Source organism: Carassius auratus, unplaced genomic scaffold (genome assembly GCF_003368295.1).
Source record: "Carassius auratus strain Wakin unplaced genomic scaffold, ASM336829v1 scaf_tig00215416, whole genome shotgun sequence".
Lineage (NCBI taxonomy): Eukaryota > Metazoa > Chordata > Actinopteri > Cypriniformes > Cyprinidae > Carassius > Carassius auratus.
Window position 1 is genome coordinate 1012874 of NW_020528079.1, and position 27670 is coordinate 1040543.

Below are 27670 nucleotides of genomic sequence, written 5' to 3' on the forward strand. Positions count from 1 at the left end.
CAGGGAACAATTGCAGGAACATTTTACCCCTGTATTTGCCGGAAAGGCAGTGTAAAAGGGGCTATGGTGAACCAGCACAGAAGCTAACCTCCTTCCTCCACTGAGTCTGCTTCCCGACACCTTATGGCCAGTCAGTGACCAGGTGGCGAGCAGCAGTGTCCCGGACACAGAGAACAGAAATATGAGAATCTCTGACATTGAACAGTCATTAGCCTCATAGTTGGGAATGGACAGTTTGCGTGGCCAATAGGGGTGATTTATAGTTTCTGCTTCCTTCAACATCTGTAAATGTGGATGAAAGATAAAAACGTTTGTGAGACAAAATGTATAAATGGTAGTAGAGCTGAAGATCTTTGCCCGGGTTCGGGCTTAACTTCTATCATCTTACGCGGGCTCGGGCCGGGCTCGGGCTTGCGCTCCGGTTTGCGAGGTAAACGAGCGGTCATGTGATGTGTTTCGATTAGCACGAGAAAGATGCGAAAATGAATGCTGAGCAGGTGTAACGGAGGCTTGCCTCTGGTGATTACGTTTTGGTTGCACCAGCAACTAAAGCAAACTCTGAGGTGTGGGAAAGTTTTGACCATGCTTATAATGAGAATAATGAGTGAATAATGACGCACCATCAGTGAGTGCAGGAGCGTGCTGAAGACATCTACAGTAGATTCAATCATTTTCCTCCACATAAACATGTAGACCTAGCCTAATCTCTGTGAGTAAAGGTTTATCAAATGATAACTAAATATTCACTGAGTCTTAAATGCATAATGTTGACAGAGTATTTACGCTAATGTTGGCATTATTCTTTTATTAAATAAAGCAAATCCGGCGGAGCCTTTATCTTAATTTCGTTATTGCCAAATACCCATCTTAATTTAAAATGTATCTTAATTTAATTTTTTTTAAATGACTAGTTTTTATTGGTGCGTTGGTCTATTTATAGGTTAAATGAGCCTATGTCTAGAATGCTGAGATGTTACGATGTGACACAGGACTTATTTTATTTCTTTATTCCAACTTCCAAGTGGTCTAGTCTACGTTAGTTATGAGTAAATTATGTTAAAATATGAATAAATTGCTCATTGTTGGCAAAAGGCAAAAGAGCTGTGTGCGTGTGCACATTTGAATAATGTCGGGCTGTAAACGGGTTGGGGCTTTAAAAAAGCTGTCAATCAAAATGTACTTGTCGGGCTCGGGCCGAAACCTATCGGGCTCGGGTCCTGTCGGGCCTAACTTTTAAAGCCCGATTACAGCTCTAAATGGTAGCATTAGAAAGACTTAAAGGGTTAGTCGCCCAATTTGCTACATCATGTCATTAATAACTTACCCTCATGTTGTTCCAAACCCATAAGACCTCCGTTTATTTATTACTTGTGAACGAGTCATTATCTGGCTCGTGTTCATCTGTCTCTTCACAGCAGTTCAGTCAGTGTACTGTTTGAGCAGGCACGTGCACACATAGACATCAAAGGGGGCTTGAGCACCTGCCCTTTTTATTCCTGGAGAGAAAGTGCCCTTTTTTCTGGGGTGTTTTTTTTTTTTTTTTTTTTTTTTTATAATATATATTCCACAGCTTCCATGTCAAACAAATATATTTATTGAAGAATAGTATATCTAAATATCAGGTCAGGAGTTCTGAAGCGCTCATTGAGAACCGTTTCTGTCAGACGCGTCTGATTCGTCGAGAACCGAGGATCTGATGATACTGCGCATGTGTGATTCAGTGTGAAGCAGACTGACTCACAGCTCGTCTGAACCGAACTGATTCTTTTGGTGATTGATTCTGAACTGATTCTGTGCTTATGTTACAACCGCGGGTAAACTGAAGGCTTGAATTAAGGGCAGTCATCGCTAATGACATTACATCGAGCGCAAAAGAACCGGTGAACCGTTTTTTTTTCAACTGGTTTATTTGATCGAATTGTCCGAAAGAACTGGTTCACTTGAGCACCTGCTCCTTTGCCCCAAAAGTGCCCTTTTGTCAAAGCAAAATTTCCTCGAATTTTTTTTTGTAATAACATACCCTTTTGTGAATGCCTGCCAACGCCCAATCATAATATTATTACAATTTATTAATAATAATTTAGTCGTAAATAAAATGACCAATATGATGACCTTTCACCTGACCGGGAAAATTCCTCAGGCCGCACGCGCATTTTTAATTGTATTTTCAGAATTAATTCGCATAATAACTTACACTGTTTGCCTTTTGAACTATAATAAGGATCACTCGTGCAATGCCATGGCCGCTGACGTTATTTATTTCCTGTCATCATCTGATCTCTGTGCTCTCTGCTCTGCATCAAATCTGAATCTGAACCACTAAAACTTTAAGATTAAACGGTTCATTTATAATATTATAAAAATGGGAGAAAATGTAAAACGCGGTTTGGCAGTCCAAGTGTCCCTCACTGGTTGCCATAGAAACATGAAATACGCTTGAGGCTGCACTTGCGTGCTTGCTGTATCAACCTAAAATGCTTTAACGCACTTTGAGCGTCATAGAAAACATTCATGTGACAGTTCACCTCAGATTGTGTTGCTGATTTGAAATATATTAAATATGAGTGTCAAGTCTGCAAGCATTAATACCGTGCATGCACTTGTATATTAACTCTGAGTCTGCGAGCAAGAGAGAGAGAGAGAGAGATCACTTTTTTTGGCTCACTCTTTTCTTTTCCTAATTTTACAAGTTGCAAGTTACAAAAAACACAAGCAGTCTTTGATCACAGCCGGGTGTTCTCCGAGTCCGATGACTCCGATCGGAGATCGCACGGGTATTACACACAATGTTAAACAGACCCGGGACCCGAGGTAATAAGATTCGGACCCGACCCGGACCCGGCTGATGATTTAAAATATAGACCCGAACCCGTACGGGTCCCGGGTCGGGTCCGGGGTCGACGGGTCTCGGGTGAACTGTGAAGACCTCTACTTTCTGGACATGGACAGTATACCGTACACACAGTTTCAATGGAGGGACTGAGAGCTCACGGACTAAATCTAAAATATCTTAAAGGTCCCCTTCTTCGTGATCCCATGTTTTAAACTTTAGTTAGTGTGTAATGTTGTTGTTAGAGTATAAATAATATCTGTAAAATTCTAAAGCTCAAAGTTCAATGCCAAGCGAGATATTTCATTTAACAGAATTCGCCTACAAAAAAACAACCCGTTTGGACTACATCCCTCTAGTTCCTGCAGTAATGACGTCACTAAAACAGTTTTTTGACTGACCTCCGCCCACATGAATTCACAAAAAAGGGGGCGTGGTCTTGTTGTGCTACAACGGAGAAGAAGGAAGAGATGCATTTGTGTTTGTCGCCATGTCTTTGAAACTGTTATTTTCATCTTGGAGTCCAATCATCTTTGTTTGGGCTTCCCAGGGACGCTGTACTTGGAGATTAATGGTTACAATTTATGTTTAACTCGGTTCCCGGAAATTATAATCCACATGTTAAACTATGTACAGCACATTTAGCTGAGGACAGCTTGCTGAGGACAACTTTCTCAATCTCAATCAGTTTAATGCCAGATTTGTAAAAAGATTATTCTTTAAAGATGGAGCAGTTCCCTCTGTCTGGAGAAAGCGTTGTTTATGGACCACAACCGGTAAGTGTATTTTATTATTTAAGTTGGTGCGTTTAACAGTTTTTGTAACTTATTACACAAAGGGCAACGCTGTTTAGCTTTGTTAACTAGATGTTAGGACTGTGCAAAAAAACGAATGCGATTTTCATGCGCATCTCGTCAGTAAAAACGCTCCTCTGATTATAAGTACATCTCCAGCACATGCTCCTGCCCACTTGCTTCTCAAAACTACTTCAAAACTAGTCCAATCGTGTTTCCAAGAGGGCAGGGTGAGCTAAACTGGTGTCGAATCACAACACAGGAACCGCTGGCACAATCAGAACTCCTTACGTATTTCTGAAGGAGGAACTTTATAAAACAAGGAAGACATCAGCCCGTTTTTATGACAGAGAAAACAGCGGTATACAGATAGGTGAATTGTGTGAAAAATACTGTGTTTTTTTACACGTGAAACATGAACACGTTATATTGCACACTGTAAACACAACCAAAGCTTCAAAAAAGCGCATAAAAAGGGACCTTTAAACTGTGTTCCGAAGATAAATGGAGGTCTACTGGTTTGGAATGACATGAGGGTGAGTTATTAATGACATGATTTTCATTTTTGGGTGAACTATCCCTTTAACCTTGAGTAACATATATTGTACCAGAAAAGAACATACTACATGGAAATTAATTTATACATCTGTACTTACTCTGTAATGCGTTGTGAAATATTTAAGAAAATTAGATTACTTTCCGCGTTACTTTTTATGTAACTGTGGAGAGCGCGGCAGAAACATCGCGCCACCGAGTCACGGCCTAGTAAAAGCCACGTGATTCACGCTGTCCTATCACCATTAGGCTTTGTGGGAGCAACAACCCAAATAGTGAAATGTACTCGGTTTGCAGTTGGAAGATCTTCTCAGAACATGCATTTAGTCTCGTGATTGATAAGTGTGTAAATGATTTAAGAAATGTATGACATATTTAGAAAAATGTAAATTTGTCTCAAAATTCGCGTTTTATGGTTGTAAAGAAAATGCTTCATAAAATAAAAGAAGTTTCCTAAGAAATCATACATAAAAAAGCACACCCCCTAAGCCGCGTGATAGGGACTTATCCCTGCCGTGACCCGGATTCGAACCGGGGTTGCTGCGGCCACAACGCAGAGTACTAACCACTATACGATCACGGCGAGCTACTGGAGGTGATGGGAGCGCCTGGTGGAGTTGGGCTTTTCTATCTATACATCAGTGTGTTCAAACAACTTTTTTATTGCAATATTTTCTATTGCGCTGACATAAGCATACTACCTTTTCTAGCCTATTAATAAAACTAGAAAACATCTAGATGACTAACTACAACTAGATGATTCAAAGTCATTCACAATGCACTATGTTTATGGTGGCTAGTGAAAATAATGTGAGCTTCTACCATTGATCTTTACGTTTAATCATTGACTAGTGCTGGATACGATATTGAAAAGACAAACATGAATGACGGATACTTTGATAAAATGAATTTATATAATTACAAAGATGTGACATGTTCTAGGTTAAAAAATCTACTTGTTTTGTTCCGTATATCTCCCATATGGTCTAGCGGTTAGGATTCCTGGTTTTCACCCAGGCGGCCCGGGTTCGACTCCCGGTATGGGAAGTAGTCTTTTTATTTATTTATTACAGGGACAATACATATTAATGAACAGTTCTGTCAATATACCAGAGTTAGCCAGAAGGCTATTTTCACCTGCAGTCCCTAGACGGATGGTAATAGTCACCCTAAAAGAGAGTAAAAGTACATATTTACATACAATAAAACAATGTAAATATATTTAGTAAAAAGTACTATTAAGCTAAACACAAAATACCAATAATTAGGCAAACACAAGTACTAACACAAAACAAAACAAACAAAAAAACACCGGGGGCAGCGAGAGCTGGTCTAGTAAGCTAATGTTGACAGCTCTGACTTACCATGAAGTATGTATGCATGATAAAAGTAACGTGTGTGTTTATGTTTTACGAATTCGAGTCCATACTTATACACAAATACATCAAGCGAAATATTCAGCACGTACAGATTACACACAAAACACACTAAGTTAATATTTTATTATACAACCCATATTTTTGGAAAAAAATATATTAATGATGACTTGAACGCTTTTTGTGTCACATATAAATCCTGTTAATACTGCATTCACAAAACTCGTACTAAACTACGCCATCTACGTAACAGCTAACTGATGTCATGTGACTTCTTGTCACGTGACCGGTAAAAGGTTCTCAACATCACGCAGAAAGCGTTCGACAGGAACACTTCTCGTTTCATTCTTCATTAAGTCATTTATTTTACTACTGGTTATTATTGTTCGGTTTTGTTTAGCCGGATAAAACGACAGAAATGCGTGTTGATCAACAGCTTCGTTTGGACGAGCAGTTGCTGCTTTTCATGGACCAGCTCGAGGCTCTGGAGGAGAAACGACATAAACTTAATTCCCTTATAGAGGAGGTGAAACGTGCAAATACACTTGATTAGTTTGAGCACATATTCATATTGGGAATGGAATCCAACTTGTCCATAATTACGTATTGCACGCGAATTATTTTCATTTGTATTCTTAATATAATTGGCTGTATTCTTTTAACACAGGGATGGTTTTCAATTGCTAAAGCACGTTATTCAATGGGAAATAAGCAAGTCTCCTCTCTGCAGTACGCTAGTGAGATGGAGCCGCTTGTTTATATTGAAACCAGGTTAGTAGAATATCATGCGATTATATAACATTTGATTTGTGTGTAAGTCTTAATCATTTACATAGATCAATGTGCTTGGCTTAACAACAGTATGTTAGAAGATGGGACAGCTGAGTTCAAATGTGAGAGAAAAGAGAATAAAACAGAAGAATTGAAAAGTAACACGATTGAAGACATTGGAGCGAAAGAGACCGGTATGTCAGATTTAAATTACTGTATTATTTTTTAGTCTTTCCAAAGTGTTGCTTGTTGTTTAGGGACCTAAAGCTGTATTTGTATGATTTTCTGTTCATGACAACATTATTAAAAGTTTCAGGTCTCAGAAGGCGAATAAATACCATACAAAAGGGGGTTAAAGAGGAGGATCAAGAGACAGACCCTCAAGGAAAAACAAAGGCAGAGTCCGGAGAATCCACACCAGAGCACAGGGATCCTTTGAAGTGGTTTGGAATCCTTGTACCACAAAACCTGAAACAAGCTCAGTCTGCATTTAAAGAGGGTGAGCACTTATGTCTTTTATAAATATTATTTGCTTATGCTATATTTAATTCTGTCCCTCTGCAGTATACCGATGTGGTTTGCTTTGCTGTACGTGTACTGTGTGGCATATATATGAAGAATTATTTCAATATGACTTATTTGTTTTATGGAAATACTGTGTCTTGTATACTGGGTTTATTTAAAGGTTAACACTTTTTTTTTTAAACACATTTCTCCCCCCACAGTCATCACTCTCTCAGCAGAAATTGCATCTCTACAAAGTGCAATAATTGCTATAAGAAAAGAGATGCAGGGACAGATGAAGGAAAAGCAACAGAAGACAGAGAAGACTCAGCCAGAAATGGAAAACGAATAACTGATCTTATTCACTTTCATCTGTAATTAAGATTTATTAAAAATGTGTATGAACCAAATGGAGCCATAGTCTTTAACTCAATTTTACTGTTTTGAAAAATATCAGATGTTTGACATGTCACACAATCACTGAAAACAATCTAATTATATGAACAAAGTTGTTTTCTTAATAAAAATATTTTTGATTAGTCATATTATCTTTTTTGAGCGGTAATGCACAGTTAAATTCAGGATAATCCTAAACGTTTAAAAGTACTACAACAATAAGATACTTTTTCATTACGTTAATTTTTCAGAACTATGTGGTTGAACATAATTTTTTCATTTTAAATGTAAATACTCCTGCAATCATTAGTTATCAGATATTTCCTTGTTAAATCACGTTTATTTGTATAGTGCTTTTGACAATACAGATTGTGTCTAAGCAGCTAAGTAATAGAAAAGAATAGTAGAATCAGTTATGGAAACTCAACTAAGGAGAGTTCATATTCTGATGTGAAGCAACTCTAAAAGACAATAGTGTCTTGGATTAGATCAAATAATTTAAGTGTTGGTTCAGTTAAAATTCAATAAGTGAATTTCATCGAAATCTATATAGTAATCTATATTAGTAAATACAACGGCTATAAAAGGCAATGTTCTCGTCGTTTTTATGTGGTGGAATCATATCTGTTAGATCATTAAAATGCATAGATAAATGCATATTCTTTCCCATTTAAAACTGACATTTGAACAACGGAATTGTGAAAGATGGCAATAAATTCATTCGATTTTTCTGTTTGATTAGACAAATGTCAATCTACGTACGCTTACCTGCTAGACGATGGTTTCTCGAACCCAAGCAATACTTAAGTAATCATGTTAAATGTAATTGTAACTTTCTTGACGTCAAAAATTCCTGCTGAAACCTTGAAAAACAATACGTGTAAAAACGTGCACGAGCAGTAAGTATCACGCGCGTCCTCGTTTCTTCTTGTCTGCTTGAGCTATCAGATTACATTTAATCACTGCATTAAATTAACGCACAAAACGAGATATACACACATCCCGATCTTTGTTATGGTGCCTTTATTAGCCTTGTATCAAGCTGTAGGTGCCTATTCACGAATAAATTCAAAACATTCAAACGGAGACGGAATGGTTCATAAATAAATAAATATATTCCCCACTCGCCGTCTACTTCCTGGTGTTCATCGGAAAAGAGCTGTTAGCGGATAGCGATGTTTACGGTCGGAACCGACACCGCGCATAATATCGTTTGCGCGCTCGCGCAGATTTGATGGACGTCTGTTATTATATTTTTACTGAGCCGTGTAACCGAGAAGATATTTTCACAATCAGTGTCAGACCAGGTGAACACGCGATCTCGTTCAGATTACTATCCTTTTATCTCTATGGTGAGACGAGGCTGTTAACATTGATTCCCAAAAACTAGATTATTTTATTCAAAACAAAAGAGAATATCACATATTGTTCTCGGTTTCTAAGTGTTATTCTTACTGTATTGATGCTCATATCGTGGAAGATTTAAGATCACTGATGGCGTCAAAATCTAGGGTCTCCATTCTGGATTACTTCAACATCGTCTGTGAGGGAGAAAATGGCAAAATTGAGTCAAACTGCAAAGCTTGTGGCACAAGGATTCAGGCTAAACGGACAGTTACTTCCAACTTTGTTACGCATTTAAAGGTAAGGGTTCTTTTTTTTTTTTTTAAATGAAACCGTGCTTTGTGTCTAATAACATGACAAATACGAGAGTTTTAACCATATATGCCTTGCCACTATTCAGGGTAATAGAGATTTAAAATATGAATTAAAATGGTAATTTCCTGCTCAATATAGAAATTAATAATATATGTTTTTTTAAATGTGCTGTGTACGTGCAATTTCTTTCAAGTGAGTTTATAATAAACACATGCCTGAAAATATAATAAGTTCAATAGTCAGAAAGTGTGGGAATCTTTAATATTCTGTTGTTCATGGGTGTTTAGATATACGTTTACATGATCATGTATATTGTGTTCTATATGTAGTTCACCTGTTTATAATTGTCACATTCACAGCGCAAACATCAGGCCATGTATGATGAGTTTGTGAGGAAGAAAGATGTGAAAAGGGAGGCAATGCAGATGTGTACCGGCCCTCCAAGTGGCAGAGTGATCTCTCAAACCAGTGCTGGGATGAACAAGTTTGAGTACAGTGACCCTCGCCAATCCCTAATTTCAGAAGCTATTGCCAAGATGATCATCCGAGACCTGCAACCAGCAAAGATAGTGGAATATGAGGGTTTTCGTGAGCTTCTTCAGCTCCTGGAGCCCCGTTACATTCCGGTACCATGCCATTATATACAACAGCAGCTCCTGCCAGCCTATGTCTCCCAAGTGCAACTAGCTGCCAAACAGGCTTTAAAAGGAGCCGAGTCCTGCAGTGTGACCCTTGACCTGTGGAGAAGCAGCTCTGCAGGTTACAACAGTGGTGCTGGGTTTCTTGGAGTGACTTGCCATTTCATTAACGCAGACTGGCACATCAGATCCACTCTTTTGGCATGCTTACCTCTTCCAGACCACAGCAACACTCAGCAAATGCTCAGCGAGTTTGATGAGATCTCCGAATCACATGGCATGTCTGGAAAAGTGTTTAGAGTCGTCGCAGATCTGTCTCCCTGTGAAAACAGATCTGCTTTTCGTCTTCCTGGGTTCAGTCTCATTGGAAATGGTGAAGAAGAGGAGGAAGATGGTAGCGAAGAAGAGTCTAGTGATGCCAAAGAAACTATTAGTAGCAACGAGAACTGCAAGTCTTTAGATCAGTGTCTTGGTCGAAGTAGGATAGACTGCTTTGCTCGATTGCTAGCTCAGTGTGTTAAGGAAGGAGTTTGCGCTTCCCCTCAGATATCAGTCCCTCTAAACAAAGCAGCCCGCCTGTATAACTACATAATTGCTACAGTGGCTCCTGAAAAACTTGTTCAAGTGTTCAACTCCAGTACCTTAACAAATTGTCTCTCATCCACAGACAAGTGGAACGCTCAGTTAAAAATATTGCGGCAAATGGTGGAGTCAATGGATTTTCTTGAGGACATTGTGGATATAAATGACCTAGTCCTTGGCAACTTAGAAAAAGCAGAGCTACGGGAGCTGGTTGAGGTGTTGGAGCCCTTTGAGGAGGCCTCAGACATGGTCCAAGGAGACAAGCACGTGTCCATCAGCCTAGCTCTGCCTTGTGTGCTAGGTCTGCGCAAGCACCTGGCGGAGGTCGTAACTCACCAGTGCACTGGGATCGTGATGGGATTGTCTCAAGCTCTGGACCGCAGACTGGCAGGCATTCTTGAGGACCCTCTTTATGTAACAGCCACCACCCTGGACCCACAGTTCAAGCTGTCCTGGAGCAGTGACAGCGACTGGCACAAACAGGTGCTGCTGGAAGAGGTTGGAAAGCATACTCGGCCTTTGAGTCCACTAGAACATCACTCAGAGGCCCAGCCATCACCGTCCAAACGCTGCAAGCTGTTCTCTTTCATTAAGCAGAGGCCGACGGCCCAGGCCAAAACTGTGGAGCAGGAGCTGTCCACATATCTCCACGAAGAACCCACAGACGAGGATCCACTACAATACTGGAAACGCAAGTCCATTGATTTCCCTCTGCTCTCACAAGTAGCCAAAAAAGTTTTTACTGTGCCAGCAACAACCACATCAGTGGACCAGATATTTAACCTGGTTAGCAAGACACTCAGACCAGAGCAATGCCGACGTCTGCCAAAAAACCTGGACACTCTGATTTACTTGAAGGCTAACTATAGGATACTCTGGTCCTAAACGCAAAGAGAGCTTTAAAGGATTTCCTTTGTACTGATATCAAACCAAACACCTCAAATGCAAATTGGGGATTGTGCCTGATATAATATCTATAAAAACTATACATTTACCCCAAAATAAACAAAATATTGTTGTCAGCAAAAAAAAAAAAATGTTCTTTTGTTATTGTACAAAAGGCTAGACCTAAATTAGATAAATTAATTAGCTATTATAGGTAACAATTTATAATAACTTTTATATTTGTCCGTCTGTCTCCTAACTATTTGAAAATGTAATGCGATTTGGTGAAAAAGGAAATGAAAGTTATTATAAAGTGTTTACTTATTTACCTATTATGGCACATTATCAGATGCTGGTTGCTTTTATTGCAGACATTTCTAAACATTACGTTCTGTCTACTAACTTTCACCACCCAAAAATGTAATGGGATCAGATAAGTGCAGTGCCCATTGTACCTATCCTTGATTAATTGTTAAATATTAACATAATAATTCTCCATCACTATCAGTATTATGTAGAACCCCAGGAAACACACTCTTCTTGCAGCCAAAGGCTTTCTCAGAACACCTTTATGAAATAGAATAGTACATTTCCAGCTTAATTAAACATTACGTTATCACACATTTGGTGTATATTAGTTAGCTTTATATTAATGTAAGGAAAGAATTGCTCAAATAGAGTTACAGTGAGGCTGGGAAGCTTTTTTGTGTGGGTTCTTTGTGTACAAAATCCACCCAATAGAAAAACTGCAGGCAGGTTCTGTACTTAAAAATAATTACATTTCAGGCCTATGGGGAATCAGAGAATGCTGATGGTGGACTGCAGTCTTGCAAGGCTGAATGGAGAGCAGTCAAGCCAGTGGGATATTAAGAAGAGTTGTTGTGCATTAAGGAACTTTTGTTGTGAAAAAGACTTTTCCATTTCATTAAAAAGTGTTTGTTATCAAACCTGACTTTTTGTCCTGTCATAACTGCATACAATAATATGCCAAGGGTTTAGCAATTTCACTGTTTTTACAACACAATCACTGATGTGAGTGTTTGCATTTACAGTTATAACTACAGCACTTTTGTGCTAAGGTTGTGGATCGCAACAGTAGAGATTATGCATGCTTGTATTCTGATCATGTGGTGAAGAAAATAGTAAAAGGACATTCAATCAATAAACTCAATTTCAAACAGATTTATGTGTAAGGCGAGGCGGCACTGCTGCAGTGCAGATATAATGAACATTTGTGAGTGTGTGTACGTGGGATGTGAAGCCTGATTTCAGTTTCCCATTCAATCGCAGAGGGACTACAGTATCATATTCTGGGTAACATTGTATTTGCAATTGCGTATTCTGTTTGTGCACACGTCATTTGCAATGTCTGCCAAATTTCAAATGGAAAAGCAAAGTCCATTTGACATTTCATTTTTCAACATTCATGCAGAAATGGCCGAGCCATATTGAAACAGCGATAGCAGTGGCTCCTATTGCAATTTCATTTCCTCATTGTCACATTCAGTCTTGCCAAACATCAAAAGAAATTGCAGTCCTGCTCTCAACTGCAATCTCTATCTATGTCAGTCAGTTGCTGTGGATGTGATGTGTAGCTGTGTTTGTGTGATAAATTGGTCAGTTTCATTATGAAAATAACATTTATCACTGGTAAGGGGTGTGACAATGCAATGTCCATTGTAAATAGAAATGACCTCCTTGTTATCCCAGCTAAACTATGAATGTAACATGTTAGATTTGTCCACAATAGGCTGAAACATTTTAATTCATTTAATGACTTTATTTGCTATTGTGCATAACACATATAGCATAAATCCAAAATCCTTTAATGGGTAACACCAAGTACATACTGACATACTGATATTCACTAACTGAATAAATTAACCAGCAATTAAAAACTCAAACATTAACACAAAGTTATACAAATAGTAAGAATCATTTTACTAGTATGTTTCTCATTCCAACTCTGACAGTTAATAATTCTCAATCATCTAATTATCTAGGGGAGACTTTAAAACAATGAAATTATCCCAAATATTTTGTTTTCTTGAGTAGATGTCGATGTCATGCATGCAGTTACAACCCTAAAGGTGCAGTAGGAGATCTTGTAAAATGCTAGCTAGAAGTCGCATTTCCTCTGCTGCAACTTTACCCAGGACTTTGGGCTGGTACTTTGCGTGTTTCCACCGCAGGAACCAGGATCTAAATAAAGTTCAGTGTAAAAAAAAAATTGCCCCCCAGAAAGTCCCTGCTCCAAGGTAGTACTTTTTCAAAGGTCCGGAAATTTCGGGGGGCGGGACTTAAGCGCTGAGCATGCTGATTGGTTTTCATTGTGATTGGATTATTTTCAAAATTTTACTGTTATCATGTCATGAAATGTAGTTTTTAAAGTATTTCAGGCGATAATGTTGTTGTTTAAAACTTAAATATGTGGTTTATTTATAAAGACAGCGCCTATTTAAAAATGTGTTTCACTGATTTCGGAGACGATCAGCGGGAGCTCAGTGATCTTCTGACATGTACCGCTGGCTCTGAGGTCTCTTTAGTGGTTAAACATAAAATATATTTCGTTTTGGATAAATCTAACAGGTAATCTTTGGTCTTTATTCACTTAATCTATTAATATGGTCAAATGAAAATAAAAAGAGGCAATACTCTTTTTATATAATATTTTGTTTTATTGTAATGTAGGCTATATAGGCCTACACTTTTCCCTGAACTACATTTCTGCAGCTGTTATTATGTTTAAATGAAAACGAAAGGAGGCAGTGGTATACATATTTCATCTTATTGTAAATATAAAGTGAGGAAAATTGCAGTAGCCAAGGGAAGCTGACTGATGTTATCAAGTACGCCGCTGTTGAAAGTGAAGTGAAGTGACATTCAGCCAAGTATGGTGACCCATACATGCATTTAACCCATCCGAAATGCACACACACAGAGCAGTGAACACACACACACACACTGTGAGCACACACCCGGAGCAGTGGGCAGCCATTTATGCTGCGGCGCCCGGGGAGCAGTTGGGGGTTCGATGCCTTGCTCAAGGACACCTAAGTCGTGGTATTGAAGGTGGAGAGAGAACTGTACATGCACTCCCCCCACCCACAATTCCGTCCGGCCCGAGACTAGAACCCACAACCCTTTGATTGGGAGTCCAACCCTCTAACCATTAGGCCACGACTTCCCCACAACCTGGTAATTCTGTTTGCAGAATTACCGGATTTGCGTCATCTTGTCCACCTGAGTCCAACTCGCAAAGTCCGAACTACTGAGGATGAAATTCCAAAACTGCGCACTTTGTATTGAGAAATGCGGGCTGACCTATGTCACCAGACTATTTGCCTGATATTCATGGTACCGCGGTGGAAACGCAGAAGGCAACAGGTCTGGGGGGAAAAAAGTTTCTGGTACAACTGTTCTGGGTAATTTCGGTGGAAACGCGGCATTAGCCTGATAGCACTGAAAGCGAACGTCCCACCCTCCCTGCAATCGCCAACCAGAGTCGTGCCCCCTGAATGCATATACATTCAAAGACCAGGATACCAGAGATAACATTACTACAATAGGCTACAATCAGCTGTTCCCAATTCCAGTCCTCGTCAAAAGCTTGAATGTCATTTTGTGAATTAAAAATCTAAATTTAAAGTTTTCTTACATGAATGCATCATTTCACTTTAGAAGGCTATTAACACCCTGGAGCCATGTGGAGTAGTTTTATGATGGATGGATCCAGTTTTTTAGGCTTCAAAAACGGGCATTATAAAGGGCCATTATACAGTTTGGAAGAGCCAGGACAATTTTAAATATACGGCAATTGTGTTTATCTGAAAGCGGATTGTCAGACATGCCTAGGTTGTCCTGAGGGTGAGTAAATCATAGGCTAATTTTCATTTGTGTGTGAACTATGCCTTTGAGAGTCACATTTAGCTGTATTTTGCCATTATACAATCAATCAAGTTGAGATATTATATATTTAAAATATCACCCTGCTTAGGTATATGTATAACGTTATATGAGGATGAAGATATAAAGGCAACAATGTAGTTACATTTGGTGACAAAATAAACAGCATTTGAGATTTACTATAAATTATATATCACTTAAGTGTACTGTATGTATGCGGATAAAGTTGGATATATAACATATATTATCCAACTTTACAGATAGACATATAATACAGTTTACATTTTGAGAAGATATAAACAATCACGCAGCTCAGATTTTGTTAGAGAAGTGGGAATGCAACTACTCTTATGATTGGTGCACTATACTGTATATGATAAACTATATAAACTACCAGTACGTTTTCCTTCAATTTTTATTGTGATGGATGAACCAGATCATCAGCCAAAAGATGAAAACTGGACACATTTGCAGAATTAAACAATATATTTATATTTTTTTGTGGAATAACACTGCCTGTTTCACATACCGTTTTTAAAAATAGTCTGCAGTACATAGTGTATACTGCCCAGTAAGCTGGTATCCTGAACATTGGCAAAACCATTGGACTTTCCCTAGTTTCCCAGCTCTGGCAGAGGTTCAAGAATGTGTAAAAAAGCTGGCAGGGAACTAGTAACACAGTACTAATTATTCAAAATGGTAGAGTGGGGGCATCAGCACTCTGTACAGGAATCTAACCTTAAAAAACACCATATTTCACATCTGTTATCTTCTTCAGAGTGGCCCAGTTCTTCATCACAGCATCTTAAGTGTCTGTAAACGGTAACACAGTTTGCTCACGGGTCAGGGAGTGCAAAACATAAAATAAAAATACAAAATAGATTCTTCAGGGACTGGCCAGCGCCATGCTGACCTTTAGACCAACCTGATGTGAGGGTAGTAAAGGACTAAACTGAACTATGGCATTCACTATGTGAAGAGACGGAGTCTTTCTGAACACTCTGCCAAACTATGGTTATTAATAAACTGCCTGTTGTTGGTGTGTGAACAGCAATAATATCCTGATCAAAAGGAGAGGGAAATCTGATGAATCTGGGTTATATGCCATTGAGTGTCAATCCTAATTACATATTTGAAATTGAGCAAAAAGAAAATGGCTCCTTGATGCACCCCGTTGAACAAAATGGGGCAGTGACATGTTTGAACAATGAATGCATAACAACCCCCAACCCCCCCCCCCCATTATACTTTGTTCTTTTTTTAGCATGGAAACAAGAGAGCAGGTGCCCTTCAGTCCCCCTCCCTCTCTGAGCAGCTCCTGTTTGTGACAGAGTTATCTTTATCTTCATCTTTAACTCTAAGACTTAGGAACATATTCATGCTGTCATCTCTCTGACTCACGAACTAAATCAACAGCAGCCTTCACACACTCACAGCTAGCAGACTCATTTCACTGCACAGCTAAGTCATGGCGGACAGAAAGGACAGCAAGACCCCCAGTAAAGGTGGTCTGATGAAGAAGAAAGAAAAGAAAGTCGAGAAAGTAGAGAGTAAATCTGAAAAGGAGAAAGAAAAGAACAAAAACAAAGGTGAAAAGATGACAAAGAAGCCGGAGAAGAACCCAGAAAATCAGCAAAAAAATGAGGAGATGCCTAAAAAAAATGAGGAGATGCCTAAAAAAAATGAGGAGATGCCTCAAGGAAATGAGGAGATGCCTCAAGGAAATGAGGAGATGCCTCAAGGAAATGGGGAGGTAGCAGAAGGAGCCAAACACCCTGTCAAAGATGAGGAGTTTGAGCTGGAGCCTATGGAGCTGCCTCCATTTGAGATCATTGTAGGGTACGTCAGATATCTTTCACTTATACAAACTGGATACCAAGGTAATACTTCAGTCACTTAGCAAGAACATTGGGAAAAAAAAATCTTAAAGCTAAATATTTGTGCCTATAGGGACACAACAGCTTGTCTCTGGCTCAATAACTTATCTAACCATAAACCGTTCATAATTGTAACTATATATTTCCACTAAGTAATTATTATGCACCTTTTAGGAGTATAGGCACAAATTTGTCCATTTAAGGGTACTGTCGAGCTGTTGTACAATTTGTTTCTGATAGTCTATCTTTAAAATTCATAACAGCATGGCATAGTGCATGACACCACAACCTATTTTAAGATTACTTTGCCACTTGTTTAAAAGAGGGACCTTTAATAAATTAAAACATAGATAATGCATGAGTATTTAGCATTCAGCAATGCTAGGTGGAACCAACTATGACAACAGTTATATCTGAAATTCCAACATGTTGAACAATAACATTAGCAATTTAGCAATTAGCAAGTAGCAAACAATTATGATACAGACACTTAATGACCAAATGTATGTGGGAACCTCCTTCTAATTAACCAGTTTGACTATTTCAGCTACACCCACAGTACAGTGGCATAAAATCAAGCACACAGACAAAAACTTACCTAAAACAAAGATTTAGAGAACCAAAGAGCTCAATGACTTTCAACAGGGTACATTTCTGAGTGAAGTCAATAAGGTTGATTGACCTGCACAAATCCAGAGAGGAAACCCCATTGGCTCTCATGTTTGAATGGGAGAAAATCTCAACCATCATCCAAATTCTAGTGGACAACCTTCCCATGAAAATGGAAGCTGTTAGAGCAGAATAATTCCCTATTGATATCTGGTTTTTAAATCATTCAGGAAGCACATATGGGTGTGGTGTTCAGGTGGCCATTAAATTTAAGCCATGTAGTGTAGATCAGGGCCAATAAAATCCACCACCACCTCTTACCACTTAATGGGTCCTTCTTTCAAATAAAATAAAACTCCAGAGAAAACTAAACCTAACATGTTATGATAATTTATTTAAAGTGATCAATATAAGCCCATTGAGTCTCTGTAGGCTTATTAGTGGCCATTCAAACTGAATACTTATTGACCAAAGTTAAAGCATTCATTTTTTTAAAAGTTGGAATACACTACACAACTTTTGCACAGATTTTTGCCCATATTTGTAGTTGATGCTTGTTGCTGAAAGGCAGAGCCAGTCTGCAGATACTGGGCAGTTGTGGAGTCGAGAGATTTCACAGAAAATCATGTAGTGTATGATGGGCACAGTCTCCAATTTAGAGCTTTAGATTATGATTATGATTATGATTATGATTATGATTATGAGTCCAGTTTCTCATGTGCAACAAGGTGCACGTTTCTGCATGAGTTTGCCATGTTTGGAATAACCTGAAAGTCTGAAGTCTGAAAAGTGTGCACATCTAATTTTTCTCTGTAACCATTTACAAAAATTTTCAAAATTGTTAAATATTTTAGTAATGAAGTCATGTAGAGTATTCCAACTTCTATAATATATTGTGAAAAAAGTCTTATTCCAAATGTCTTCCTTCTTCCCACAGAGACAGAATGAACCCGACCTTCTTTAAGTTCCAATTTAGAAATGTGGAATATTCCTCTGGACGCAACAAGACCTTCCTGTGCTACCAGGTAGACATTCAAGGAGGCGCTGGAGAGACAGATGGCCTTCGTGGTTACCTGGAAGATGAGCATTCGGGTTCACATGCCGAAGAAGCCTTCTTTCATCAGGTGCTGGCCTATTACGACAAGTCACTCCACTACACAGTGACCTGGTACATGTCTTCAAGCCCTTGCGCAGCCTGCGCTGCTAAACTCGTAGAGATCTTGCGAGAACGCAAGACAATGCGCCTTATTATCCACTGCTCCCGTCTCTTCCAGTGGGAGGAACCAGAGATACAGGGCGGACTTCAGGCGCTAGTTAGGGCAGGGTGTAAAATACGCATGATGAGGCCTGTGGATTTTGCGTATGTTTGGTCTACTTTTGTTGAGAACGAGGAAGATAACTTTACACCCTGGGAGGACTGTCAAGATAACTATGATTATTATGATGAGAGGTTGTGTGATATTTTAAAGTAGGGTAAGGAACCGCAGATGGCTTCTGATTAAGACTGTTAAAATCAGCCTGGGCACTGTCTTTAAGAGATTTTAGTACTAAAAAGCTACTCATTACAATGTCTCTGTAATTACAGCAGCATTGATTCCTCTGTCAACACAATTTGTCCTGTTAAATCACATGGTTGACTTTATTAACTGATTTTAACTTACATAAAGAATTCAAACCACACTTATGTATAGTATTTAGATCGGCATCTCAAATATATAGGTTATATTTTTATTTCACTGAGTATCATTTTGAGAATTTTTTTAGAAGCTAAACATCTGGGTGTAAAATTTAAACATGAAATTCTAGTTAAAAATAAATATTGCTGTAAGCATAATGTTTAAATATTCAATTTTTTTCTTTTTAAATGATTTATATATATATATATATATATATATATAGACATGATATAATGAATATTGAGTGAACAGTCTCCTTGAATGTAAAACAGCAAACATGAGTCTGTTTCCTATCATTAGCACAATCTAAAGACAGCATGCTTTTCAATACTATTTATAATATACCAAGGCAGTGGATCCCACCCGTTCCTGGATTCCCCCCAAAACAACACATTTTCGCTGTGTCTCATTTCAAAGGCTGCCCCTTTCAGAGGTCTTATTTGTCAGCAATTTATGTTGACCATTACACGTCGACCATTGCATTCCAAAGAAATAACTGTAATTATCCCTCATGAGGACTAATAGTGAATTTAATAATGGTTACTAATGGTTATAATGACATATGCGGCTGACTAATGTGACACAGACACAGAAACGAGACATCTCCAGGAACAGGGTTGAGAACCACTATACTAAAGAATCAATTGGGATAAAGGATATCAGAATAATGGTGGGATTATTATTCATGGCACATTTATAGTGCATTTTTATTTGAGGTACACTTAATTTTTACTGGAAAAATATGAACTAGAAAGCATGATTTATCAAACAATCAAATGAAACTCGCACCCTGATGAAAAGAACATTCATACATTTAGAGATGCAACACCAGGATGGAAAAACAATGGAATTTAACTTATATAACTGGAACAGTCTTAAGAGCTTATATTTCCCAAAACAAGACTAATGAACACCCTACACACCATAAAGTACGTTGTGAAATTCTGTTAGAATAATAAGCCATCCTCTAACCATTCTATAAGAACAGTTCAGAAATGAAGGTTTCAGACCTGCTGTGGACTAGATTGTGTACTCAGTGATGGAGATTTTTGTGTTCTGGAAGACTTAATGACACATTTACCCATTTCAGTTCATCCAGCCCACAGCCAGTCTTAGCAAGAGAAAATGACACCACTTATTGCAGTCTATTGAGCAGAACGTTCAAATCAATTTAAAGAAATGTTACCCTAATTCTTTAAAAATGCAATCATCAAGCTGTATTTGAGTTTTGACAACTGCAAAATTATTTGTTATTGTCATTTTCAAGTAATTTAGCCAGAATCATATAAAAAAGCAAATCTAAAATCAATATCTGCTTTTAAATTAGGGTGTGTAATTTGATAGGCACCTTTCAGTAATGATAATTCACACTCACTCAGAGCTCCTCAACTGCACCAAACCTCTTCTTGAAGAGCACAGCGATCCCTGCAAACACATTTTATACTGACTAAAAAAGCTATTGAACATTTGTCACAAGCTGTTGTCACACTATATGAAGTAAAATGTTTTTCAGGCTTTCGGCTGGTTTATTTTTACTAACCACCAGGTAGCGCTGTTTTCGTCACTCTCGAAGCCTTGAATCTTTTCTCGAAACAATCAGAGGAAAGTCTCAGTGCTTCACGAGGCTTCATTTAACCACAACAATGAAGCTGATGTGTGTTTTACGTCCCTTTAAACGTTTATGTAGTACGAGGTCAATCACTGTAAATAAAGAAGCAGGGAAAAACACGATTTCTCTTTTGCTTCGAGTGCAGGTTTAAATTGATTGTATTGAAAGGCTTGAGTGCCATCTAGCGTCAGGGAGCATGCGCGCGAGCTGTTTATAAATCCAACGAGAGACACAGAAGGCGGATACATGCTGATGAAAGTGAATGAATTAAGGTTACGTCGAAATGAAAAAAATATTTTATACGCCAAAAAAGCTTCTGTAACGTATGAATTTGTTTGTTTATTCATTTGAACAATCTCATACATCAGCATTTAATGGTTATACTACAACTGCTAATGTTTGAAAGTAATAATAATAATAATAATAATAATAATAATAATAATAATGATAATATATTTTTTAAAATCTGGAGTCTTTAACATAGCAGAAACATTTTAATTAATTTTATATTATAATTTTTTAAATAGTTGTTAAAATATTAATAATAAAATAATGTTTCCTTAACAGCATTGAAAAAATATGATAAATAGCGACAATTGCTGAAATCCTGAGACTAAAACATTATTAGAAAGTGATATAACATCAGTGATGTTATGATGTTAATTTAATCATAAGATGGCTTGAATAAAATAGTCCTAAACAATATTGGTAATATTCTGCTTTGGAGATTTTTTTTGTGTTGTTGTTGCTGTTTTTGTTACACCGGGGACTTCACTCTTTACAATATTCATGTATTTACAAACATCATATATGCCAATTTGAAATTAATTGCTGTTGTTTCTGAGTTGAGTAATATGCCACATACAGTAAACTCATAACTTCAATAATAATAGCCTACATTAAATCTGGAACTGGTAAATTTTTATTTTTGAGAAATTGAAAAATGCAAATAACTTTACAACTGAGACCTTCCAGGGACTTCACTCTTTACAATATTCATGTATTTACAAACATCAGATATGCCAATTTGAAATGAATTGCTGTTGTTTCTAAGTTGAGTAATATGCCACATACAGTAAACTCAAATGCACCTCATCTGCAGAATAATAATAACAGAAAGTCAGAAATCCAGTCAGTCATGAAAGTGAGCCTTTAACAAATCCTAACAAGAATGTAACAAACCACAAAGAAAACATGAATATTTACATGTAGATAGAATTAATTCTGTTTGTCAAAGAAATAAATGGGAGTTGCACCACTAAATTAAAATAAAAAAGAAAAGACTGATGGCTTAAATTCACTTGAATGAACCAAGACGAAGACTCAGCTATGCATGCTCTGTATATGTTGGTTAAGTTAAGGGTTGTCTTGGTGAATATGGAGCTCAGAAGTTGGCGCTGCGGCGTCTCTGTTCATTGATCCAGTCTCCGGGGTTCACGTCCATCTGCAGCATCTTCATCACCCACTTGTCACGTCGAGCCCCGTCGATGAACTCATCCAGAGACAACTCCCCTGAGGACACAGCAAAGAAACTCTGCATCAGCTGCTTTTCATGAAAGCCTTTGAGAAAACATCCACATTTTTGCCACGGTTTGATTAATTATTAACATCAGTGTACTTAAATAAACGCAGACTCTATATTATAATAAAGGAAAAGACTAAACTTTGTCTTAACCATTTAATAATCATTGAAAAGTAATGAATCATAGTAAGTTTTACCATCTCCATTCTCATCCACTAGCTCAAATATTCGGTCCACCACCTGATCTGGAGTCAGTAGGGTACACTCTTCATCAAGTTCACCATGGCAGGCTTTCTTTAGGCGGTAGATTGACTGTAAAAGTAAAGTAAAGGTGCCCATTTCTTTCTTTTGTAATCCCAAATGCATAAATGTCTTCTTTATAGCGGCATTACAAAGTATAATAGCATTTCTGCACACAAATGTGCTGCTATCACAGAGGTCATATGGATTAATCCCCTGTAAACATCTCACTAAGTTTCTATGTCAAGGGGACAGTTATGAAACAGGTCATGAATATGTAATCTCAGTATAAATGCACCCAGAATGACAGTTTTCATCCTTATTTTCCTTAGTAATCTAGTAAACCACTGAAGTATTACAATCCCAATCGATGTTTAAGTCCATCTGACCGTGTTGACAACATGAGAAATGATTACCTCCACAATCTCCCTGAGCTCTGTTTTGTCGATGCAGCCGCTCCCGTCCTTGTCATACATTTTAAAAGTCCATTTCAGTTTGTGCTCCAACTTTCCTCGCAGCACTAGATTTAAGGCTGCAACATATTCCAGAAAATCAATAGTGTTGTCCTATGAAAAAAATGAAAGGGAGGTAAAGAGAAAAGAGGATTGACCTGTCAAAAACCTTTCAAGTTCATTTTTTTTCTATATGCAATCTCTTTCCCAGTATTATATTATATTATATTATATTATATTATATTATATTATATTATATTATATTATATTATATTATATTATATTATATTATATTATATTAGTGTTAAGTATTTACACACTCACTTCTACAGTGTTTATGCCTACTTTTTGTAACTGAAATAAACTGAATAACTTACCCCATTTTTATCAAAAGCACGAAACATGTTTTCTATATAACCGGCTGCTTCTGGGTTTTCAGTAACACCGAAGAAGCTCTTGAACTCGTGCATGAAAAGCGTCCCGCTAGGACATTCAGTCACAAACTTTTTATACCACTCCTGCAGTTCAGCAACATCAATCTCTTTATCGTCCGAATCCTCACTGAGTCGCTGACCCATCGCCAATGATGACAAGAAAGAACACAAGCTCTGCTTCTCAACAGAAAATGTCCATTATCACATCAGTGAGCCTCACTGTCCTGGCTTCCTCTCTGATCCAGACATCCCAATAAACATTTAAGCCTGTACAAACTGATGATACAACACCAAAAAAAGTCTGATTTAGGATATAAACCAGTATGCCCTATTAAAATAGTACTAAAAACTGAAGTATAAAAAACTCAGTATGTACCAAAGTGTAAAACTAACCTTAACCATTTGGCAAAGGTGCTCTACTGGCTTGGGATTCAGCACCAGGACTATTTTGGATCACATGACTGAAAGGGATTATTCATATCAATCCATGTCTGAATTAATTAGCTTAAAACAAGATCAAGTGCTTTGCAATAATTCATCGTTGAGCACACAGAGTGATCCATTCCTCCGTTCAGGTTCAAGGGCTCCCCGAGGGTCTCATGACAGAACATTAACAATGACCTGATTATTTTTACCTGTTAAATCTAAAATAATCTTTTGAAGGCCAGAAAATAAAATATTCCATTTAATTACTATCCCATATTGGACCTTCCCTGGTTGTCCATGATGGCCTTACAGTCGATCTGAAGACATATACACTGTAAACTTCCTTTTTCAAAGTTGTATATAACAGATACTTAAGAGATTATTAGAATAAATTTTACAAGAAAATAACATTTTATTCTATCTACTTCAAAATTATTATTTGTGAAATTTCTATTTTTTTTCAGTATATATACATTTTCTTTCAAATATTCTTTAAAATAATATATATATTTTAAAATGAATGTCCAAAGGTGGTACATACTGTAAATGATATACTTAATATTATAGAAACAAGAAATGTCTGCTAGACATAAAGTTATGTTACTAAAATGTTTCTGAGAATGCATTTATCTAGCATTTTTATATTGGGATTCCCTTGTTTAACTGAATGGGAAGGGGGTCCCTAGATCTGAAATGCTGAAAGCCCTGACTGTATCCAGCTCTTGGTCACTCAATCCTGTGAATCATGCAGACAATCTGAGACAATCATAATTCCCTCTGCCCTCTGCTCTTACTATTAATAGTTTTTCAAAAATAGGATCTGATTCTGAGAAGTCTGGCCTAGTTCATGAGGGTGGTGCATTTTGTCTGGACTCGTACCACATTGGATCACAGTGAAAGCTAAAATCTACAGTAAATGGTTACCTTTTTGAAAATAATGGTTATTGGAATCAATGGTTCCATAAAGAACCTTTAACATCAACGGAACCTTTCCATTCCACAGAAAATCTTTATACTAAGAAAAATACATGTTCTTTTAAGAACTATTTATCACTTAAAGGTTCTCTGTGGAAACAAAATCTTTATTTTATGGCATTGCTGAGACAACATGCATTTGGTACCTTTTTTTTTAAGAGAGTAATATCAAAAATAATGGGGTTGTGGAAGTCCAGTGGCCTTGTTTTTAGGTTGACCCAGACCCAATAGATCACAAAATGTTTTAATGTTATATGTTGCCTCTATTACTCTACTTACTATTACAATTTGATCCTGTTATAAGTAGCCTCTAAAGCCACAATGCTGATAGTTCTGCAATGAGATATAAGGAGTATAATCTCAAAGAAAAGGAATTATGTGATATTTAATGATATAAATGCAAATCAGCAGACTAATAATATGATTTCACTGCAATGATCTCTTTATATATGCAGTGAAGAAGTGTCAGTCTTCCAGTGTTCACAATACTTTGATACATTGCACACACATCTGCATGCCAACATTCAGAAATATTACTGGTCAAAGATGCTCAGTTTTGTTCAAGAGCAAACACATAATACAGCCGGACACATACAGTCTGTTTTGTCAGTCCATGCACTTTAAAGACCTTTTCCAAAGTGCTGACTATACTTTATAAGACTAAGCTCCTTTGGCCTACAGAAATCCAGGCCACTCATTGCACAATTAATCTTATTGGATTAATAGTTAATACAATAACAAATATGGAGAACTTGTACACAACTTCATATATATTTGGAATGCAAAATAATATGTTTGAATGATTTTTTACTATTTTACTAATCATTTACTTGTATTTTGCTTTTGTGCCATGCATTGGATGACAAAATCTTTGTCAGAGTTGTAATTATAGTATCATTAAATTCAATTAGATCTGAAACGATTTCATAGTTTCACAGTCATAATTACAGTTCCTAATAAGGAAGTGATCAGTACTGACTCATGAAGAAATGAGTATGTTCGCTTTCAATTACAAGTCATAAATGGATTTTAATATCTTTAGTTATAATGAACAACTGAGCAGCGCTGATTTTTATTTGTGATCAGGATGATTAATAGGCCTGTATAAAAATTATCCATCACTGCTCTAATCTGATATGACACTATCAGTAACGATGATACAAATATAGCCTGCGAATCAATAACAGGGACAAGAGGAGAAAGCCAAATTGAATTAAAATTTAGCAGAAAACAAAAATACTAACAGATGCCCCTGGGTGTCAGCACAACAGTTCTGTACATGTGAATGGCCGGTTGATCACGTTCTTATGAACCTGTATATATTTATATAAGGGCTGATGGATTTACACACAAAATATAGTTCATAACTGCTCGGATTCAAGAAATTGTCTTGTAAGGATTTAACATTTATATTAAAGCGATTACTAACATGTAAGTACCTCAGAATGACATCTCTCATTATTAGTCAGCATTAGTCAGCACACTGCATTAAAAATAAAAACTCAGAGAGGAGAGTTATTCATCGGCTCTGAATTGAGATTAATGTCTGATCAAGTTGCAGTGAAACAATATTTCTCTCATATATGTCTCTCATCCCATCTCCATAAGCCCCTCACCCAAAACACACAGCAGGGAACCAAGAGCAATATTTCTGACGGTAGCCTACATCTCGCTCCTTTAATCAGAATGAGTAATAATCATCCACAGCACATTCACACTGTGGTGAAATTAAAAAGCAGAAATTAGGATAAGTAGGCCTACAGAGTGCTGCTGTTTAATTAGAGTATCGGCAGTTACCTGAGCAGGGAGTCAAAGGCTTTTTAATCACTTTACTGTTAATTATTTTTTGATGCAAATGAATGAATGATTATTTGACCATGTCCTTCGTTTAATATGTGTTCCCTGTTTAAATGGCTTAATTATTTTAATAATATTACTACAAGAGAAGAGGTGGAGGAAAGCACAAAATCAAACTGTCATTTAGACAACTGGCAGACCTCAAAGTCGTAAATCAACCCCCAACAGACGAGGCAAGATACAAGACATCTTGAATCCCCTCTTGCCAAGAGTTTGTTGTGACCTTTAAAGATGTTCTGGTTGTGTAGCTACCTTATCCAAAATAAACGGACGTGACATTTTTGAGATTATTAGTTCATCTCTGTACTGTAAACCAGCAAAGAAAGAAAAAAGAAATCCCAATTCTCTTGGGCCGACCAGGTTCACAGTTTTGTTTTACACTGTACCATCTTGCAATTATGTAGCCTAAACATGCACTAGATACCTGTTTGCACACTGCGACGCATCTCGCTGTTTATTGCTGCGCTGCAAGAACATAATGCGATCTTACCTTTAAAGGAAGACACATTGAACCACACAGAAATATTCAAAGAGTTTATTACAGAAATCGCAGTAGAGGCACTACCTCACATATATAGGCACTGAACTACTGAACTGGACTGGCAATTGTGTGTCAACACGGTTCAACACAATTCAGACTTGAATCCAGACCATGTTAACCCATCTATAAGTTTCAAGTGAAGTTCTCTATGTGATGTGCAGCTCGAATCTCTGCTGTAACAAACAGTGGGGGATTCAACCGGTGCCAGAGATTTCACACATATTCTGTGCAGTTTATATATTGCTTTCTAACTACTCTTCATCCTGCTGACATTATTAAAGGTGCTGTAAGCAGTTAGGAATCTGGGAATACCACACATAAATATAACTGTAATTCAGCTGTCCTGAAAAATCACACCCGTCTCTGTGACGGCGTTAGTTCCTGTAAACAGAAAACACATTTAAACATTCAGGGCACGCCAGCACTATATTAGCTAATCATAAACACTGCACGTTCGTGTCTCTAACCCTAACCTTTTTTTTTTTTTTTTTTAAATAAAGAGAAATAGTGAAATGCTAGCACTTACAGCACCTTTAAAGGTAAAGTACACTCAAAA

The 27670-nt window shown here is 37.5% G+C and overlaps 4 protein-coding genes and 2 non-coding genes across 8 annotated transcripts; 4 read left to right on the top strand and 2 right to left on the bottom strand.

Moving 5' to 3' along the window:
- Positions 1-4690: 4690 nt before the first annotated feature.
- On the bottom strand, positions 4691-4762 carry trnah-gug (transfer RNA histidin (anticodon GUG)). Its single transcript has one exon. It is a non-coding gene; the product is annotated as a tRNA-His (tRNA).
- A 392-nt stretch (positions 4763-5154) lies between these two features.
- Positions 5155-5226, top strand: trnae-uuc (transfer RNA glutamic acid (anticodon UUC)). Its single transcript has one exon. It is a non-coding gene; the product is annotated as a tRNA-Glu (tRNA).
- Positions 5227-5815: 589 nt separating this feature from the next.
- Positions 5816-7244, top strand: vma22 (vacuolar ATPase assembly factor VMA22). 2 transcript variants are annotated; one of them, XM_026260446.1, is made up of 5 exons: positions 5816-6081; positions 6223-6326; positions 6417-6520; positions 6643-6825; positions 7052-7244. In XM_026260446.1, exons 1-5 carry the CDS (start codon positions 5974-5976, stop codon positions 7180-7182), a joined length of 630 nt encoding a protein of 209 aa, XP_026116231.1. In that variant the 5' UTR covers positions 5816-5973; the 3' UTR covers positions 7183-7244. The 2 variants fall into 2 exon arrangements, with proteins under 2 accessions (XP_026116231.1, XP_026116230.1); XM_026260445.1 differs by having other exon boundaries at positions 5818-6081; positions 6637-6825.
- A 566-nt stretch (positions 7245-7810) lies between these two features.
- LOC113094778 (zinc finger BED domain-containing protein 4-like) lies at positions 7811-11942 on the top strand. Its single transcript, XM_026260443.1, has 2 exons — positions 7811-8870; positions 9245-11942. The coding sequence occupies exons 1-2, from the start codon at positions 8721-8723 to the stop codon at positions 10988-10990; spliced, it is 1896 nt and encodes a 631-aa protein (XP_026116228.1). The 5' UTR covers positions 7811-8720; the 3' UTR covers positions 10991-11942.
- A 4231-nt stretch (positions 11943-16173) lies between these two features.
- LOC113094779 (C->U-editing enzyme APOBEC-2-like) lies at positions 16174-19062 on the top strand. The gene is made up of 2 exons (XM_026260444.1): positions 16174-16735; positions 18320-19062. Exons 1-2 carry the CDS (start codon positions 16365-16367, stop codon positions 18852-18854), a joined length of 906 nt encoding a protein of 301 aa, XP_026116229.1. The 5' UTR covers positions 16174-16364; the 3' UTR covers positions 18855-19062.
- A 2504-nt stretch (positions 19063-21566) lies between these two features.
- LOC113094690 (guanylyl cyclase-activating protein 2-like) lies at positions 21567-23766 on the bottom strand. Of its 2 annotated transcripts, XM_026260302.1 has the most exons (5): positions 23709-23766; positions 23259-23591; positions 22846-22995; positions 22387-22501; positions 21567-22179 (listed from the first exon to the last, which is right to left on the bottom strand). In XM_026260302.1, the coding sequence occupies exons 2-5, from the start codon at positions 23457-23459 to the stop codon at positions 22052-22054; spliced, it is 594 nt and encodes a 197-aa protein (XP_026116087.1). In that variant the 5' UTR covers positions 23460-23591; positions 23709-23766; the 3' UTR covers positions 21567-22051. The 2 variants fall into 2 exon arrangements, with proteins under 2 accessions (XP_026116087.1, XP_026116086.1); XM_026260301.1 differs by having other exon boundaries at positions 23259-23760.
- Between the last annotated feature and the right edge of the window lie 3904 nt (positions 23767-27670).

Excerpts from the sequence above, each read along its gene's own strand:
- vma22 (XM_026260445.1), top strand. The coding sequence starts at position 5,974 with ATGCGTGTTGATCAACAGCTTCGTTTGGACGAGCAGTTGCTGCTTTTC. Across the intron at positions 6,082-6,222 it reads TTAATTCCCTTATAGAGGAG|GGATGGTTTTCAATTGCTAA; the intron begins GTGAAACGTGCA and ends CTTTTAACACAG. Across the intron at positions 6,521-6,636 it reads CATTGGAGCGAAAGAGACCG|TTTCAGGTCTCAGAAGGCGA; the intron begins GTATGTCAGATT and ends CATTATTAAAAG.
- LOC113094778 (XM_026260443.1), top strand. The coding sequence starts at position 8,721 with ATGGCGTCAAAATCTAGGGTCTCCATTCTGGATTACTTCAACATCGTC. Across the intron at positions 8,871-9,244 it reads ACTTTGTTACGCATTTAAAG|CGCAAACATCAGGCCATGTA; the intron begins GTAAGGGTTCTT and ends TCACATTCACAG.
- LOC113094779 (XM_026260444.1), top strand. The coding sequence starts at position 16,365 with ATGGCGGACAGAAAGGACAGCAAGACCCCCAGTAAAGGTGGTCTGATG. Across the intron at positions 16,736-18,319 it reads CCATTTGAGATCATTGTAGG|AGACAGAATGAACCCGACCT; the intron begins GTACGTCAGATA and ends TTCTTCCCACAG.
- LOC113094690 (XM_026260302.1), bottom strand. The coding sequence starts at position 23,459 with ATGGGTCAGCGACTCAGTGAGGATTCGGACGATAAAGAGATTGATGTT. Across the intron at positions 22,996-23,258 it reads GTGCTTTTGATAAAAATGGG|GACAACACTATTGATTTTCT; the intron begins GTAAGTTATTCA and ends TTTTTTTCATAG. Across the intron at positions 22,180-22,386 it reads AGTGGATGAGAATGGAGATG|GGGAGTTGTCTCTGGATGAG; the intron begins GTAAAACTTACT and ends CTGTGTCCTCAG.